General features: G+C 43.0%; 1 protein-coding gene across 2 annotated transcripts; it reads right to left on the bottom strand.

The window, feature by feature from the left end:
* Positions 1-1,254: 1,254 nt before the first annotated feature.
* On the bottom strand, positions 1,255-18,672 carry uqcrh (ubiquinol-cytochrome c reductase hinge protein). 2 transcript variants are annotated; one of them, XM_043698988.2, is made up of 4 exons: positions 18,555-18,672; positions 8,855-8,884; positions 2,250-2,411; positions 1,255-1,507 (listed from the first exon to the last, which is right to left on the bottom strand). In XM_043698988.2, exons 1-4 carry the CDS (start codon positions 18,633-18,635, stop codon positions 1,475-1,477), a joined length of 306 nt encoding a protein of 101 aa, XP_043554923.2. In that variant the 5' UTR covers positions 18,636-18,672; the 3' UTR covers positions 1,255-1,474. The 2 variants fall into 2 exon arrangements, with proteins under 2 accessions (XP_043554923.2, XP_087846653.1); XM_087990527.1 differs by having other exon boundaries at positions 8,858-8,884; positions 18,555-18,650.
* Between the last annotated feature and the right edge of the window lie 300 nt (positions 18,673-18,972).

Here is an 18,972-nt window from a genome sequence, read left to right on the forward strand (position 1 = left end):
GGACTCACCTGCCCATTGGGAACATCCTTCTTGCATTTACCCTGTTTAATCCTGTTATAATTTTATAGCCTTCTATGAGACTCCCCTCTCCCTAGGGTCATTCTTCTGAACTCCAGTAAATATTAGCCTAACTGATTCAATCGCCTTTGTTAGTCCTGCATGCCCCTGGACACTATGGGCAATTTAGCATGGCCAATCCACCTAACCCGCATATCTTTGGATTGTGGGAGAAAACCATAGCATCCGGAGGAAATCGGACAGAATGTGCAAACTCCGTACAGTTGTTCGAGGCTGGAACCAAATCCGGTTCCTGACACTGAGGTAGCAATGCTAACCACTGAGCCACTCTTTAAAAGATGTAAAGCGCATTTAAGGCAAAACATAAACACTACCAACTGCATAAGATAGTAGAATATTACGTACACACAAGGGTTAGTCATTAAGACTGAAGTGAGGAGAAATTTCTAAACTAAAAGAGGGTTTAAAAAATTCTAAGATTCATTAAACTATAAAGAACTGCCATTCCTTTTGTATTTTAATATATGCAATGAGGCCAAAATCAGATCAGCAATGACCTTACCAAATGGTGAAGGGCTGAATGACTTACTCCTGAATTACAACAAACAAATTGGTAGTAGAAATTAATTGATCTTTGGATACGAACAACAATCAAAGTATATGGAAGTAGTGAGGGAAGCTGTAGGTAAGGATGAAGACCAACCATGATCTTATTTAATGGTGGTGCAGACTTGAGAAGTAGAACAATCTACATCTGCTCCTCAATGGTACATGCGATTAAGTTACTAATTCCTAGAGAACAAATGGGAATGAATACCAAGTGACAACTGTTGCAGCACCAGTGGTACAAAAGCATATTGCAGAATTGAGCAGAAGAGGCAGCTGTTCAACCCCTGTCAATCCATCATTTGAAAGAGTTTTTTTGACTAATCTGTATTTTATCTTCATTTGCTTGTCTTGTTAAATTTCAGGTGAAGAAAATGATTCAGCTTGCTAAACCATTTTCCTTATCTAAAGTTAAAACAGTTGACATGGGACCAAAGCAGGTAAATGGAGTTAAGGTATTGTCAGCAATATAAATGGTTTAGTTGAGACAGCACTATAAAGTGGGAGAGGATTAAAAGAAACTATTTGTAGAAAAGTTACACCTATCACTTCAGTACAGGGGTATCTGTTTCAATTCTAAACTAGAAGTCTAAACAAAATTAATAAAGGAGAAAGACAACATTATCCAAGTTCTGGCTCAATAAATTTATTTATAATGTCAAGAATAACTAAACAATGTCTGGCTCCAAATTCAATCACAAATACAGTAAACCTTTGACAAAGGCAATGCCTGAATCATTGTACAATGGATAAAAGGATTCATTTCTCACAAAGTTATTACTCAATGAATAACCAAATTCCACAAACATTTTGAATCCTGAAACACTGGGAGTTCCTTGGGCACTGGACTTCACTTTAACTTACTCAAGATATCTGCAGCCACCTGGAACAAAAAAAAGAGTTTCATTCCTGAGTGTGCAGACTGAATGAGACAGAGCAGAATGGGAACAGTTGTACATCAATTTCTTTTAATTGAACTGGAAGGAAATTTCTAACTTAAGTGCATCAAAACAAAATGGATTTGTTGCTTTCCAATTGCTAGAGAGGCCACATATAGACAAATTAGCATACTTTTCATTTATCTTACAAAAAAACTACAGAAAAATGATTTTAAAACTACAGCAAATCTTGTTATGAGGCAAGGATGGGAATTGAGACTAACTGGAGAGCTCTTACAAAGTCATAAGAGGCACAAATGGTCCAAGTGCTCTCTTTCTGTACCATATCATTCAGCAATTCTAGAAATAAAATGTTTAAATTTCTATCAAAATTCTTGAAGATTTATACTGATGCCTTACTTCCCAATGATTAATTCTGGTTACATAAATTAAAAGCATTTATTTAATGCTTCTTTAATGTGATTAAAGAAAATCAGGCACTTCAAGTAATATCAATTAAAAAAATTAAATCTTTTTCATGTAACCTCCAACAAATACTCAAGATAGATTTCAGTATCAGAGTCAAAAAAAACTGCACAGAACTATGTCAGTACAACAGAACTGTGTACCACCAAACAGTTTACAAAACAAAATATGAGAATGAAGACCCAACACAAGGACAATTAAAAGTCCTCCCGAAAGATTAAAGTAATAATTTGGAAATGTATTTAGAAGCAAAGAACTTACACAATGGTCCCTGGCATGCAAAAAGTCAAACAGTTCCTCAGTACAGGTTTCTTCTGTTTGTGTTCTAGAATTTACTCGCTCTGTACAGGCATCCAATATTTCTTGTAGCTTTACACACTTTTCGATCTTCTCACACCGCTCTCTAATTGCTATTATGGGATCCTGTACAGGCATAACAAAATGTTTTAAACAAATCAAATAAATTTTAAAAGTACCTTCATTTTTGTAAATGTGTTTAATACTAAACTTTAGGCATTTGTCCACTAAATTCTTGTTTTCAAGAAGTTGACATTCAGGGTTACCAAATTAGATTTAATTCTCAAATTTATTTGACTAGATCTCTGAAAGGTTAACATCGCGTGTTAGGAGGTTCTTAAAAGTAAAGAATGCCAGAGTAGAGCATCAAGGATAGGGAAAGGTTTCAGGTTGACTGGCTCCAAGTTCTCCAGGAATTAAGAAATGGAGGAAATGGGATGCAACAGCAGCAGTGTTAGCTATAAATTTGAGATAGTAGCTTGCACTGATTATGGATATGCTAACTTCATCTCCTCAAAGTTTAAATGTTCCCTCAATGTAGGAGCTATACAGATAATCAGAATGTAGCTTCATGTTTTTGTTTGAACTACTTTAACAGGCAAAAATATAACTTTAACCCAATAGCCAAAGCAGAAGAGGTAACAAACAAACTGGAAATTAGTCACTTGACTCGTGCAGCTCTGTCAAAATGAAGTTAAAAACACCAACAGTAAAGGTCTGGGGGTTGAATGCTCATTTACTGTATGGGATAAGTAACAGGATCTTTATGGGAGTTAAGATGGAAAGGGTGGTGAAAGAGTATGACAGTAATAAAACCATTTTGTTAACTCATTGCAAGCTGATTGCAATGTCAGAACAAATCTGTATATTTCGCTTTCAAATGGATAACTATTGTTAATGTGAAACTATTTAAGCGCCGCTAAGTCTTCTTGTTGCTTTGGCTCAATGATAGAAATATGTAGCAACAGGAAGCAATCTAAGTGTCTTTATGATGAAAAGAAACAAGGAATTAAAAGAAAAGGAAATAAATAATGGACACAGTATGCAGACAAGTTTGTAAAAGTCGCACGGATGATGTCAACTGTGTTACACAATTAATTTTAAAATTATTCTTGACAATAAAGCTAATTTGATTCAATTTGAAGACCACTGGCAAGGCTAGCATTTATTGTTCATCCAATGCCTTCAAGGTGGTGGTAGTGAGCTACTTTTCAAATAGCTACAGTCCACATGGTGTAGGTACACACACAATATACCTCCATGCAATTTAGTGTATTATATTGCATATACATTATATGCATACAATAATATTATCTTCACTTCATGTTGCTGTATACTGCCCATATTTCCACTGCTCTTCACTTCAGTTGAGTACACAGGTTCAAGGGCTGCCACAGTTAGTTATTCCCACAGTTGCATTTCAAAAATCTGCTAGCCCTGTGCAAACCTTTTGATATTCAAGGCCAAATAAATCACGGTGTTCTTTGAGACAAAGACTCAGCAGAGGCAGTAACACAGTTGAATTCAGTCAGGAGGAGGCTGCCCAGAGAATCCTCATTGACTTCTGGCCCACTGTGGTCTCATGGTATCAGGGTGAAATGTGAGCTAAAATACATACTTCACCACATCTTTACCAATCTGCCTATCATAGATGCATTTGTCCATGACAGTAGTATAAGGAGTAACTACTGTCCTTGCAGAGACTAGTCCAGCCTTCACATTAAGTATATATTCCATGCTGTGTGGCACCACCACCATGCTAAATGGAATAGATTTCAAATAGATCTAGCAACTCAAGACCAGGCACGCATGAGAGGTGCTGTGGGCCATCAGCAGCAGTGGAGCTGCACTCAGCCACAAGCTACAAACTCACGATCCAGTATATCACTATCACTACCATCAAACCTGGGAATCTGATTTAATCAAAAATCAAGAAACAGTACCAGGCATATTTAAACATGAGGTGTCAACATGATGAAGCCACACAGGACTATGCGCATACCAAACAGCATAAGCAGCAAGTAATGCAGAGCTAAGCGATTCCAGAGTCAGTAGATCAGATGTAAACTCTGCAGTCCTGCCAGTCATGAACAATGATGGACAATTAAATGACTAACTGGAGGAGGAGGAGTCTCCACAAACATGCCCAGCCTGAGTAATATGGGAAGCCTAGCACATTACTGCAAAAAAGACAAATAATTGCAACCATCTCCTGCCAGACATGCAGAACAGATGATTAATTTCATCATGCTGTGTAGTTTCCAGGTATCACAGATGCCAGTCTTCAACCAATGAGGACTCCACATATCAAGAAACAGTTGAAGGTGCTGTGTATTATAAAGGCTATGGGTCCAGACAATATTCATTATTATTGCAGATGAGCTGCAAAACTTGCTCGTTCCTAGCCAAATTCTTCCAATACAATTACAAGAATGGAATTGACCCGGTAATGTGGAAAATTGGCCAAATATGTGCTATCCCATAAAAAGCAGGTCAAATCCAATGTAGTCAATGACTGCCCCATCAGCCTATCAGTAAAGTGAGGGTCAACTCAGCTCCAGGACAACTCTGCAGGAGTTCCTCAATGTGTTGTCCTAGACCCAACCATCATCAGTTGCCTCATTCATAACTTTCCTCCCATAAAGGTCAGAAACGGGATGTTCATTGATGACTGCACAATGTCCAGCACCACTCATGATTCCTTAGATACTGAAGTAGCCCAAGGTCAAATGCAGTAAGACCCAGACAATGTCCACATATGGGCTGACGAGTGGTAAGTAACTTCAAGCTACATGAGTGCCAGGCAACAAACATCTCCAACAAGAGAGAATACAACCATCGTATGCAATGGCATTGCCATCATTGAATTCCCCTGTTATTAACATGCTGAGGGTTACCACTGACCAAAAAGCAAACTGGACTAGGCAAACACACTGTGGTTACAAGAACAAGTGAGAGGTGAAGAATCCTACAGCACATAACTCACCTCCAACTCCAGAGCCTGTCCAGCACAAGTCAGGAGTGTGATGGAATTCTCACCACTTGCCTGAATGAGTGCTGCTCCAGCAACACTCTAAGTTGGCATCATCCAGGTCAAACCAGACCTCGATTGACAACACATCCACATACACTCCCTCCACCACTGACACACTGGAACAGCAATGCACAATTAACAAAATGCATTGTAGAAACTCACCAAGATTCCTTAAGACAGCACCTTCCATATCCTAAAACTACTACCCCCTAGAAGGACAGGGGCAGCAGACATGTGGGAACACCACCACCTGTAATTTCCCCTCCAAGACAATCACCAGCCTGACTTGGAAATATATCACCATTCCTTCAGTGTCACTAGCTCAAAATGCTTGAACTCCTTCACTAACAGCAGTGTAAATGTTCCTACACTAAATGATCACACCTACTTTCCTGACAGCAATTAAGAATGGGCAATAACTGCTGGCTCAGCAACAGCACATCACCTGAAGCTGCTCTTCCTGCCTCTCACTCATTCCCAAATCCTTGCTAACAGCAAAACTTCAGGAAGGAGCAGCTGCTAGTGGAGCATTTGAAAAAAAAGTTAGCTCCAGCAGAACACTTTGGCAGCCTGCAGAGCCAGCTTCAGACAAAACCTGAACCTTGATTAGAATTTCAGGTTCAAGAAAGGCAAATAGGGTGAAGAGTCAAGGAGCAAGAAGCTGGCGAGAGGTAAAGCTCACATGGTCATCACCAAGACACTTCGTTAGGCAAAATCACAGGCCCAAGTCAGTCAGTTAGCAGCAGGACGAATTAGGGAGTTAGAGGGGCTGCAAGGGATTCAGTGAGAGGATGGGTCCTCAGCAACCAGAAGGGTCAGGAAATAGGATATCAGGAAGTCAATTGTGGTAATTTAGTGATGCCACAATGTCATGGGGAGATGGTAAGACTCTCTCAGACTAAGTCTGAGTGTTATCCAGGTTGCTTCTGTATTGGAGAAGTCCCAAATAGCACTGAACATTTTGGTGATGAGTTTTGCATTCCTGGCATTATGGTAAAGGGAATGTTATTGATCAAGCCGCTAAAGATGTCTTGGCCTAGGACACTTGAGAAATTCCTACAGTAATGTTTGGGACCCCTCTTCTACCCTTGATTCCAACAACTACAGTTTTACTTGGTCTCCTTCACTCTGGCATATGCTGCATTAATGTTAAAGAAAATAATTTTCACCTCACCACTGGTGTTGTGTCAGTGTTTGGACTGTGTATAAAACAGCAGCTGAGAGGACATGACAGAACTCAAACGCAGAAGTGTGTTGTGAATAAGTACCATAAGGTGCCAGAAGACTGGAAGTTGGCTAACGTGGTACCACTATTTAAGGTAGTAAGGACAAGCCAGGGAATTATAGGCTAATGAGCCTGACGTCAATGGTGGGTAAGTTGTTAGAGGGAATCCTGAGGGACAGAACGTATGTGTATTTGGAAAGGCAAGGACTGATTAGGGATAGTCAACATGGCTTTGTGGGTGGGAAATGATGGCTCACAAACTTGATTGGTCCAACTTGTCCATGCCGACTAGATATCCCAACCCAATGGGTGTGGAATGGGATGCAGAGGAAGGATTTGGAGGCTGGCTGCTGGCAGGTGGGACTAGATTGAGTTTTTTGATGTAGCAACAAAGAGGATTGACGAGAGCAGAGCGGTAGATGTGATCTAAGTGTACTTCAGTAAGGCATTCAACAAGGTTCCCCATGGGAGACTGGTTAGCAAGGTTAGATCTCATGGAATACAGGGAGAACTAGCCATTTGGATGTAGAACTGGCTTGAAGGTAGAAAACAGAGTGTGGTGGTGGAGGGTTGTTTTCCAGATTGTGACCAGTAGAGTGCCAGAAGGATCGGTGCTGGGTCCACTGCTTTTCGTCATTTATATAAATGACTTGGACGTGAACTTAAGAGGTATAATTAGTAAGTTTGCAGGTGACACCAAAATTGGAGATGTCATGGACAGTGAAGAAGGTTACCTCAGATTACAATGAGACCTTGATCAGATGAAACAATAAGCTGAGGTTTAATAATTTAGATAAACGCGAGGTGCTACAATTTGGGAAAACAAATCTTAGCAGGACTTATACAATTAATTGTAAGGTCCTAGAGAGTGTTGCTGAACAAAGAGACCTTGGGGAGTGCAGGTTCATTGCTCCTTGAAAGTAGAGTCACATGTAGATAGGATAGTGACGGTGGTGTTTGGTATGCTTTTCTATATTGGTCAGAGTATTGAGGACAGGAGTTGGGAAGACATGTTGCGGCTATACAGGACATTGGTTAGGCCACTTTGGAATACTGCATGCAATTCTGGTCTCCTTTCTATCGGAAAGATGTTGTAAAACTCGAAAGGGCTCAGAAAAGATTTACAAGAATATTGCCAGGATTAGAGGATTTGAGCTCTAGGGAGAGGTTGAATAGGCTGGAGCTGTTTTCCCTGGAGCATTGGAGGCTGAGTGGTGACCTTATAGAGGTTTACAAAATTATGAGGGGCTTGGAGATAGGCTAAATAGGCAAAAGATCTTTTCCCTTAGGTGGGAGAGTCCAGAACTAGAGGACATAGGTTTAGGGTGAGAGGGGAAAGATATAAAGTGACCTAAGGGGCAACGTTTTCATGCAGAGAGTAGTGCGTGTGTGGAATGGGCTGCAGAGGAAGGATTTGGAGGCTGGGTGCTGGCAGGTGGGACTAGATTGGGTTGAGATATCTAGTCGGCATGGACGAGTTGGACCAAAGAGTCTATTTCTGTGCTGTGCATCTCTATGACTCTAAGTACTATTGGATAATGGTTATTTCAGGTGATTGAAAGTAGACCAGTTGGGTGGTAACTGGCATAGTTTGACCTGTCTTGCCTCATTCAGACAGGACACACCTGGACAATTTTCAACCTTAGCTGCTAGATACACATGATATCTTTTTAAGAACAATTTTAAGAACCCTGGCAACGTCCTTGCGAATCTTTCTGAACTCTTTTCAAGTTTCACAACATTCTTCCTACAGGTAGTCCTCAGGACGTTCATTCCACAAACAAACCATCCTGTGTAAAAAATCTGCCACATTCTTTTTTTAAAAATCTCTCTCTTCTCACCTTAAAAACGTGTCCCCTACTCTTTTGGAGAAATAAATCAATTACCATTTTCTTAGGGCAAATATGGGCATTAAATAACTTCACCAGTTTCCCCATCGCCCCTCCCAACCTCATCCCAGATCCTACAATGCAGCACCACCCTCTTGAACTGTCCTACATGCCCATCATCCCTCCTAACTATCCCCTCCACCCTCCCCTCCAAATTATCACCGTCACTCCCCACCTGCATCTACCAATTGCTTTTCCAGCTACCTTCCCCCCACCACTCTACTATTTTATATCTCAGTCCCCTTCCCCCACCCCCTCCCACATTCCTGATACTTGAAATGTCGGCTCTCCTTCTCCTTACATGTTGCCTGACCTACTTTGAGACATTAAATAGAGCCTTACATCCTAAGTACAAGCTATAAAAATCAAATGAGAATTTCCAGATAACTGGAATTTACAGCAATTTATTTTACATACTCACCACCACTTCTTCTTCTTCCTCCTCTTCATCCTAAGAAGAAGCAACATGATTAGTAATACATAGGAACTGATGAATTATAAGTTACATTACAACTATGTAGAGGGTTGTTTTTCAGACTGGAGGCCTGTGACCAGTGGAGTGCCACAAGGATCGGTGCTGGGTCCTCTACTTTTTGTTATTTACATAAATGTTTTGGATGCGAGAATAAGAGGTACAGTTAATAAGTTTGCAGATGACACCAAAACTGGAGGTGTAGTGGACAGCAAAGAGGGTTACCTCAGATTACAACAGGATCTTGACCAGATGAGTCAATGGGTTGAGAAGTGGCAGATGGAGTTTAATTCCGATAAATGTAAGGTGCTGCATTTTGGGAAAGCAAAACTTAGCAGGACTTATACACTTAATGGTAAGGTCCTAGGGAGTGTTGCTGAACAAAGAGACCTTGGAGTGCAGGTTCATAGCTCCTTGAAAGTGGAGTCGCAGGTAGATAGGATAGTGAAGGCGGTGTTTGGTATGCTTTCTTTTATTGGTCAGAGAATTGAGTACAGGAGTTGGGAGATCATGTTGCGGCTGTACAGGACATTGGTTAGGCCACTGTTGGAATATTGCGTGCAATTCTGGTCTCCTTCCTATCAGAAAGATGTTGTGCAACTTGAAAGGATTCAGAAAAGATTTACAAGGATTTTGCCAGGGTTGGAGGATTTGGGCTATAGGGAGAGGCTGAACAGACTGGGGCTGTTTTCCCTGGAGCGTCGGAGGCTGAGGGGTGACCTTATAGAGATTTACAAAATTATGAGGGACATGGATCGGATAAATAGACCAAGTCTTTTACCTGGGATTGGGGAGTCTAGAACAAAGGGCATAGGTTTAGGGAGAGGGGGGAAAAGATATAAAAGAGACCTAACGGGCAACTTTTTCACACAGAGGGTGGTACGGATATGGAATGAGCTGCCAGAGGAAGTGGTAGAGGCAGGTACAATTGCAACATTTAAAAGGCATTTGGATGGGTATATGAATAGGAAGGGTTTAGAGGGATATGGGCCAGGTGCTGGCAGGTGGGACTAGATTGGGTTGGGATACATGGTCAGCATGTACGGGTTGGACCGAATGGTCTGTTTCCATGCTATACATCTCTATAACTCTATTTACATGGTACTTTTCTAAGTCACAGAATAGAACAAAAACAGAAAGAGACATCAGGAGGGATAAAAATTGAGATTTGGGAGAAGACTTTGTAGCTGTGGATCAGGTTGTAAGTTTGATCGCTAAGCTGGTAGGTTTGTTCTTAGATGTTTCATCACCATGCTAGGTCACATCAGTTAGCTTCCAGTGAAGTATTGATGTTCTATCCTGTGTGCTATTTCTGTATCTTGGTTTGTTGTAGTAGGGGATATCACTTCTGATTGTTTCTGAGAGTTTGGTAAAAGAGTTCCAAATCTATATGCTTGTTAATGGAGTTCCAGTTTGAATGCCAAGCCTCTAGGAATCCCTGCACATGTATTTGTTTAGTTTATCCCAGTCGAATTGGTATCCCTCTTCGTCTGTATGTATGGATACCAGTGATAGTCATGCCTTTTGACGCTCACGTATCCTTGTGGCTAGCTTCCTGCCAGTTTGTCCAGGGACAGCTAAACAAAAACACACACAGGAATTCCTAGAGGCCTGGCATTCAAACCAGAACCCCATTAACAAACATATAGATTTGGACCACATTTACCAATTCCTCAGAAACAGAGCTGGAAATTATCAGACCTACCGCAATAAACCAAGACACACAAAAAGCAAAACAGGATAGAACACCGACCCTTAACCGGAGGCTCAGTGATGATGTTTACTCACACCGTGACGAAGTGTCTGAGAACAAACCCACCAGCTCAGCAAGCAAACTTACAACCCAAGGGATAAAAATCTTGGTAAATGCGGTGGATTGTAAAGAGGAACCTCAGGAGAAAATGGAAAACCTGGATATATGTCTGGTGTCCTGACCATTATAACAGTTCCAAAAAAAGTAATTAGACTTAAAATATTTGCTCTCTCTTAACAACTTCCGCTTTTCAATTTAGAAAGGCATGATTTGTTACAGATGGCGGAATGGTTCTTTTTTAGGTTGACAATATTATCATAGGTTACAAGAACCTTGGCTGACAAGTCATGTGGAACATCTAGTCACGAGGAACAAGCAAGCTTACTTAAAGTTGAGAAGGCAAAGATCAGACAGGGTTCTAGAGGCATACAGGTAGCCTGAAAGGAATAGAGGAATGGCCTCATGAGTGTTAGAACGGGGCAGGATTAAGGGGGTAGGATTAAGGAAAACCCTAAGGTGGTCTACACTTAAGTGAGGAACAAGAGAATGGCCTTACTGAGGGTTGGGCCGATTATGGATAGTGGAGGGAACTTGCGCGTGGACTCAGACTCAGAGAGGTACAGCACGGGAATAGACCCTTCAGTCCAACTCATCCACGCCAACCAGATATCCCAACCCAGTGCAGTCCCACTTGCCAGCAACCGGCCCATATCCTTCCTGTGCATATACTCATCCAAATGCCTTGAAAATTTTGCAATTGTACCAGCCTCCACCACTTCCGCTGGCAGCTCATTCCACACATACACCACCCTGTACGTGGAAAAGTTGCCCTTTAGGTCTTGCTTATATCTTGCCCCTCTCATCGAAACCTATGCCCTCTAGTTTTGGACTACCCCAACCCCAGGAAAATATTTTGTCTATTTATCTTATCCATACCCCTCACAATTTTATAAACCTCTATAAGGTCACCCCTCAGCCTCCGATGTTCCAGGGAAAATAGCTCTAGCCTATTCAACTTTTCCTTACAGCTCAAATCGTCCAACCCTGGCAACATCCTTGTAAATCTTTTCTGAACCCTTTCAAGTTTTACAACATCTTTCTGATTGGAAGGAGACCAGAATTGCATGCAAAATTTCAACAGTCGCCTAACCAATATCCTGTACAGCCACAATATGACCTCCAACTCCTGTACTCAATGCACTGAATAATAAAAGAAAGCATACCAAACACCTTCTTCGTTAGGAAAAAGTGAGGACTGCAGATGCTGGAGACCAGAGTTGAAAAGTGTGGCCCTGGAAAAGCGCAGCAGGCCAGGCAGCATCCGAGGAGCAGGAGAATCGACGTTTCGGACATAAGCCCTTCTTCATGAATGAGGCTGGTGTGCCAAGCAAGCGGAGATAAAAGGTGGAGGGGGGGGGGGGGGGGGGGGGGGGGAGATTTGGGGGAGGGGTGCTGGGAATACGATAGGTGGAAGGAGGCGAGGGTGAGGGTGATAGGCTGGAGAGGAGATGGGGGCAGAGAGGTCGGGAAGAAGATTGAACGTGAAGAGGGCGGTGCTGAAACCGGGGTTGGGACTGGGACACCCGCACCAACCAACCAACCGCCCCGTGGCTGAACACTTTAACTCGCCCTCCCACTCCGCCAAGAACATGCAGGTCCTTGGCCTCCTCCATCGCCAGACCCTGGCCACACGACGCCTGGAGGAAGAGCACCTCATCTTCTGCCTAGGAACCCTCCAACCACAAGGGATGAATGTAGATTTCTCCAGCTTCCTCATTTCCCCTCCCCCCACTTTATCTCAGTCCCAACCCCCGGATTCAGCACCGCCCTCTTGACCTGCAATCTTCTTCCCGACCTCTCCGGCCTATCACCCTCACTTCCTTCCACCTATCGTATTCCCAGCGCCACTCCCCCAAATGCCCCCCCCAACCTTTTATCTCAGATCGCTTGGCACATCAACCTCATTCCTGAAGTAGGGCTTATGCCCAAAACGTCAATTCCCCTGCTCTTCGGATGCTGCCTGGCCTGCTGCACTTTTCCAGCACCTTCTTCGTTATCCTATCCACCAGTAACTCTACTTTCAAGGAGCTATGAACCTGCACTTCAAGGTCTCTATTCAGCAACACTTCCTAGGACCTTACCATTAAGTGTAGAAGTCCTCCTAAGATTTGCTTGCCCAAAATGCGACTGTTTAAGAAAGATAGTAAGGTCAAGCCAGGGAACTGTGGACCATTTATCGCATTTATATAAATAAAACTCCATCTGCCACTCCTCAGCCCACTGGCTCATCTGATCTAGATCCCATTGTAATCAGAGGTAACCTTCTTTGCTGTCCACTATACCTCCAATTTTGGTGTCATCTGCAAACCTATTAACTATACCTCTTAAGCTCACATCCAAACTATTTATATAAATGACGACAAGTAGTGGACCCAACACCGATCCTTGTGGCACTCCACTGGTCACAGGCTTCCAATCTGAAAAACAACCCTCCTCCACCACACGGTCTTCTACCTTTGAGCCAGTTCTGTATCCAAATGGCTAGTTCTCCCTGTATTCCATGAGATCAAGCCTTGCTAACCAGTCTCCCATGGGGAACCTTGTCAAACGCCTTACTGAAGTCCACATAGATCACATCTACCGCTCTGCCTTCATCAATCTTCTTTGCTACTTCTTCAAAAAACTCAATCAATTTTGTGTGACATGATTTCCTACGCATAAAGCCATGTTGGCTATCCCTAATCAATCCTTGCCTTTCCAAATACACATACATCCTGTCCCTCAGGATACCCTCCAACAACTTGTCCACCACAGATGTCAGGCTCACCTGTTCCCTGGATTGTCCTTACTACCTTTCTTAAACAGTGGCACCATATTAGCCAACCTCCAGTCTTCTGACACCTCACCTGTGCTATCGATGATACAAATATCTCAGCAAGGGGCCCAGCAATCACTTCCCTAGCTTCCCACAGATTCCTAGGGTACACCTGATCAGGTCCTGGGAGTTTTACACATTTCAAGACATCCAGCACTTCCTCCTCTGTAATATGGACATTTTTCAAGATGTCACCATCTATTTCCCTACATTCTATATCTTCCATGTCCTTTGCCACAGTAAGCACTGATGCAAAATACTCATTTAGTAACTCCCCCATCTCCTGCAGCTCCAGCCTTGCTGATCTTTGAGGGGCCCTTTTCTCTCCCTAGTTACCCTTTTGTTCTTAATGTATTTGAAAAAACCCTTTGGATTTTCCTTAACTCTTATTTGCCAAATACCGTCAAAATTGTCCTTTCTCCAATTTAGAACTTCAACTTTTAGATCTGGTCCATCCTTTTTCCAAAACTATTTTAAAAGTAACAGAATTATAGTCACTGGCCCCCAAACTGTTCCCGCACTGACACCTCAGTCACCTGCCCTGACTTATTTCCCAAGTGTAGGTCAGGTTTTGCACCTTCTCAGTATGTAGACGTACCTACTAGAATCAGAAAAGTTTCTTGTATATGCTTAACAAATTCCTCTCCATCTAAACCCTTAACACTATGACAGTCCCAGTCTATGTTTGGAAAGTTAAAATTCCCTACCATAACCACTCTATTATTCTTACAGATAACTGAAATCTCCTTACAAATTTGTTTCTCAATTTCCTGCTGACTATCAGGGGGTCTATAATACAATCCCAATTAGGTGATCATCCTTTTCTTATTTCCCCGTTCCACTCAAATAACTTCCCTGGATGTATTTCCGGGAATATTCTCCCTCAGTACAACTGTAATGCTGTCCCTTACCAAAAACACCACTCCCCCTCCTCTCTTGCCTCCCTTTCTGTCCTTCCTGTAGCATTTATATCCGGGAACATTAACCTGTCAGTCCTGTCCATCCCTGAGCCACGTTTCTGTAATTGCTATGATACCCCAAGTCCCATGTTTCTAACCATGCCCTGAGTTCATCTGCCTTCCCTGTCAGGCCCTTTGCATTGAAATAAATGCAGTTGAATTCATCAGTCCTACGTTGTTCTCTGCTTTGCCCTTGCCTGGCCTGACTCTTTGGCTTGCTTCTTTTCTCAACTGGACCAGTCTCGGATTGATTTCCTTCCTCACTACCTCCCTGGGTCCTCGCCCTCCCCCCACCTTACTAGTATAAATTCTCCCAAGCAGCTCTCGCAAATCCCCCTGCCAGTACATTAGTCCCCTTCCAATTCAGGTGCAATCTGTCCTTCTTATACAGGTCACTCCTACCCAAGAAGACATTCCAATGATCCAAAAATGTGAATCCTTCTCCCATACACCAGCTCCTCAACCATGCATTCATCTGCTCTATCCTCTTATTCCTGCCCTCAGTAGCTCACAGCACTAGGAGTAATCTAGATATTATTGCTAGAGGATCTCCTTTTTACATTCCTGCCTAACTCTCCATATTCTCCCCTCAGAATCTCAACCTTTTTCCTTCCTATGTTGTTGGTTCCAATGTGTACAAAGACCTCCTGCTGGCCCCTCTCCCTCTTGTGAACATTCTGCACCCTCTCCAAGATATCCTTGACCCTGGCACCAGGGAAGCAACACACCATTCTGAATTTTCACTGCTGGCCACAAACGTCTGTCTGTGCCTCAGACTAGACAGTCCCCAACACAAATCGATCTCTTGGAACCCAACGTACCCCTCATGGCATTACAGCCATCTTCGATACCAGAAACTTGGCTGTTTGTGCTATATTCCCCTCAGAATCCAGTACCCCCATACATTTTCCAACACAGAATACTGGTTTGAAATGAGGATAGCCACAGAAGACTCCCGCACTATCTGCCTACTTCTCTTACCTTTCCTACAGTTGTAATGCTATCCCTTACCAAAAATGCCACTACCCCTCCTCTCTTGCCTCCCTTTCTGTCCTTCCTGTAGCATTTGTATCCTGGAACATTAGCCTGTCAGTCCTGTTCATCCCTGAGCCATTGCTATGATATCTCATCAATTTTACTGTATCTGAGACTTTTCTCCCTTGCTATAACTGCCATCCATCACACCCTCTTGTTCTGGTAAATTCGTCATTGCCTCTAACTGTTGCTCCAACCGTTCCATTCGATCTGATAGGATTCACAACCAATGGCATTTATTGCAGATATGAACCTCAATAACACAAACTCTCCCTGAACTCCTACATTTGTTAAGAGGAGCATATCACTCTACTAAGGGCCATTTTAGCTTCTTCCAATCTGCAGACCCAGAAAATAGCACCATCTTATTCTTCTATAAAACACTGCTCCAGGCTAACTTAATACTATGGCTTAAGACTCTCTCAATAAAACAATCAAGAAAGAACCCATTCTATGCAGTGATGCAGATTCCCCAAGGCCACACTTAAAACTATTCACTTATCGGTCTCAGTGCTGCGACTTCTCCCAAATAGGTTCCTCCAAGGTCAGTTGCGAATTTCACTTTGTTTATTTTCCCAGATGCACTCCGATGTCCAGTGATACATGAATTCAACAGCAAAGGCAGTAACTGCGCAGGTTCACTGCTGTGTCAGTTACCAGTGTGGGTTCTCTCGCACATGCGCGTTTTCTCTCTCTCTCTCCCCAACTGCACTGACCTCACCATGTGCTGCCTTTGTCTGTTTTTGACTTTTTTTTTCCTCCAAAGTTCCAAAACAATGCAATTACATATAAAACAGTAATTGCTGCTCCTGGAATTCCAGGAAACTTCCTCCAACACTTAAAATATCTCAGAAAAAGGAGTAGCCCGTTACAGCTAGAAATTTTTCCTGTCCTCTTGGATTACCCATAATCCTTGTTGGAGGTAGGGGAGCTCCTCAATGAATACTTTGCTTCAGTATTCACTATTGAGAGGGACCTTGACATTTCAGAGAACAGCGTGAAACAGACTGATATGCTAGAACAGGTCAATGTTAGGAAGGAGGATGTGCTGAAAATTTTGAAAAACATAAGGCTGGATAAATCCCCTGGGCCAGACGGGATATACCCCAGGTTCATACAGAAAGTGAGGGAAGAGATTGCTGCGCCTTTGGTGATGATCTTTTTGTTCTCATGGTCTACTGGAGTAGTGTCAGATGATTGGAGGGTGACAAATATTATTCCCTTGTACAAGAAAAGGAAGTGGAATAATCCTGGGAATTACAGACCAGTCAGTCTTACATCAGTGGTGGGCAAAGTACTGGAGAGGATTCTGAGAGACAGGATTCATGATTACTTGGAAAACCAGAGTCTGATCAGAGATAGTCAGCATGGCTTTGAGAAGAGTAAGTCATGCCTCACAAACCTTACTGAATTCCTTGAGGATGTGACAAAACACACTGAAGAAGGTAGAGCAGTGGATGTGGTGTAGATGGATTTTAGCAAGGCATTTGATAAGGTTCCCCATGGTAGGCTTATTCAGAATGAAAGGAGGCATGGGTTAGAGAAATCTGGCTGCCTGGATACAGAATTGGCTGGTCCAAAGAAGTCAGAGGATGGTGGTAGATGGAAAGCATTCAGCCTGGAGCTTGACAGACAGTGGTGTTCCACAGGGATCGGTTCTGGGACCTCTGCTCTTTGATGATTTTTATAATCGACTTAGATGAAGTAGTGGAAGGGTGGGTTAGTAAGTTTGGTGATGACAGGAGGATTGGTGGAGTTGTGGATAGTGTGGAGGGTTGTTATAGGTTGCAACAGGCCATTGACAGGATGCAGAACGGGGCTGTTAACCGGCAGATGGAATTCAACGTGAAAAATAGTGAATGATTCATTTTGGAAGATTGCATTTTAACGCAGAATACAGGGTTAAAGGCAGGATTGTTGGCAGCTTGGAGAAACAGAGGGATCTTTGGGTCCATGCCCATAGATCCCACAAAGTTGCCACCCAAGTTCATAAAGTTAAGGAGATGGGTGGCGTGTTGGTTTTCTTTTGCAGGGGTATTGAGTTTAAGAGCTACAAGGTTATGCTGCAGCTCTACAGACCCCTGATTAGACCACACTTGGAACACTGTGTTCAGTTCTGGTCACCTCATTATAAGAAAAATGAGGAAGCTTTAGAGAGGGTGTGGAGGAGATTTACCAGGATATTGCCTGGTCTCATGATGAAAGGTTGAGGGAGCTAGGGTTTTTCCCATTGGAGCAAAGGAGGATTAAAGGTGTACAAGATGTTGAGAGGCATAGATAAGAGTGGATAGCCAGAGACATTTCCCTATGACAGAAATGTCTATCACAAGGGGCCATAATTTTAAGGTAATTAGAAGAAGGTTTAGGGGAGATGTCAGAGATAGGTTCTTTACACAGAGTGGTGGGTGCATGGAATGCACTGCTAGCAGTGGTAGTAGGGACATTTAAGCGACTTTTGAATAGGCACATGGAAGATAGTACAATGAAGGGTATGTAGGTTGGTTTGATCTTATAGTAGGATAAACAGTTGGTACTGGGCTGTACTGTTATACGTTCTCGCATTACAATCAGCAGACCGCAACTGAAAGAAAGGCATTATTTAATAATTAGAATCACTGGCCCTGGGACCTATCCCACGAGCTGGGGGAAGCGTGCTTCCCAGCGAATAAAACCAAAGACAATGCTGAAAGAACAAGGAACAAAAGTTGAAAATGCTGCCAACACAAGTCAGTCAGTACTGCCGTCTGTCAGCAATCACCGTGACCATTTACTGAGCTGATCTGGTCTATAAAGGAAAACGAGCCAGACTAACGCTAACTCCGCTCATTGAACCCAGGGTTTGCGCGCTATACAGCCGCCTCTGTCCTTGGACTCACCCCCAGCGGCCCAGCTCAGGCTTGTCCTTGGCACTCCCCTCTTCCACCAGCCACATACTACTTTCACCGCCTGGCCTCAATTTACAGACCGCTGCGCCCTGCCCCGCATTTATTTCCCGCTGCTCCCCCAGCTCCCTCTCCCCAGTCTCACCTCAGGTCCCCCCGCCAACACCACCTCATCCTCCAAACCCATGGCGACCTTCCACTCACACCCGGCAAGAAAACAGCGCATGCGCGGCTAGCTTGTATTAACGTCACAACTAAAGACCTGAATGCTCCGTAGAAACAGATAGACCGTATTCAAAGACAGGAAATGGTTCAATGTTGTGTACTTCCGGGTGAGAGTTCCAAGACGCGGCGTCCATTCATTTAAATTAGAAACGACATGTCCGGAGGGTCACCTCGTTTTGCTAATAATAAATTACATCGTGCTTTACAAGTGCTAAACCATATCTGCTGTCAAAAGTACATTGTGCTTCTGTTTTTTTATTAGTGAGTGCGACATTTAACCGAGGTGGGGTTATCTTTCGAATACAATGTTTTTACAAGAAACAAGTACGTCCCCATAA

The sequence above is a fragment of the Chiloscyllium plagiosum genome, unplaced genomic scaffold, assembly GCF_037043375.1.
Source record: "Chiloscyllium plagiosum isolate Xiang-an unplaced genomic scaffold, Cpla_swu_hap1 HiC_scaffold_9, whole genome shotgun sequence".
NCBI lineage: Eukaryota > Metazoa > Chordata > Chondrichthyes > Orectolobiformes > Hemiscylliidae > Chiloscyllium > Chiloscyllium plagiosum.

Excerpts from the sequence above, each read along its gene's own strand:
- uqcrh (XM_043698988.2), bottom strand. The coding sequence starts at position 18,635 with ATGCGCTGTTTTCTTGCCGGGTGTGAGTGGAAGGTCGCCATGGGTTTG. Across the intron at positions 8,885-18,554 it reads TGTTGGCGGGGGGACCTGAG|GATGAAGAGGAGGAAGAAGA; the intron begins GTGAGACTGGGG and ends GCTTCTTCTTAG. Across the intron at positions 2,412-8,854 it reads AGGAAGAAGAAGAAGTGGTG|GATCCCATAATAGCAATTAG; the intron begins GTGAGTATGTAA and ends ATGCCTGTACAG.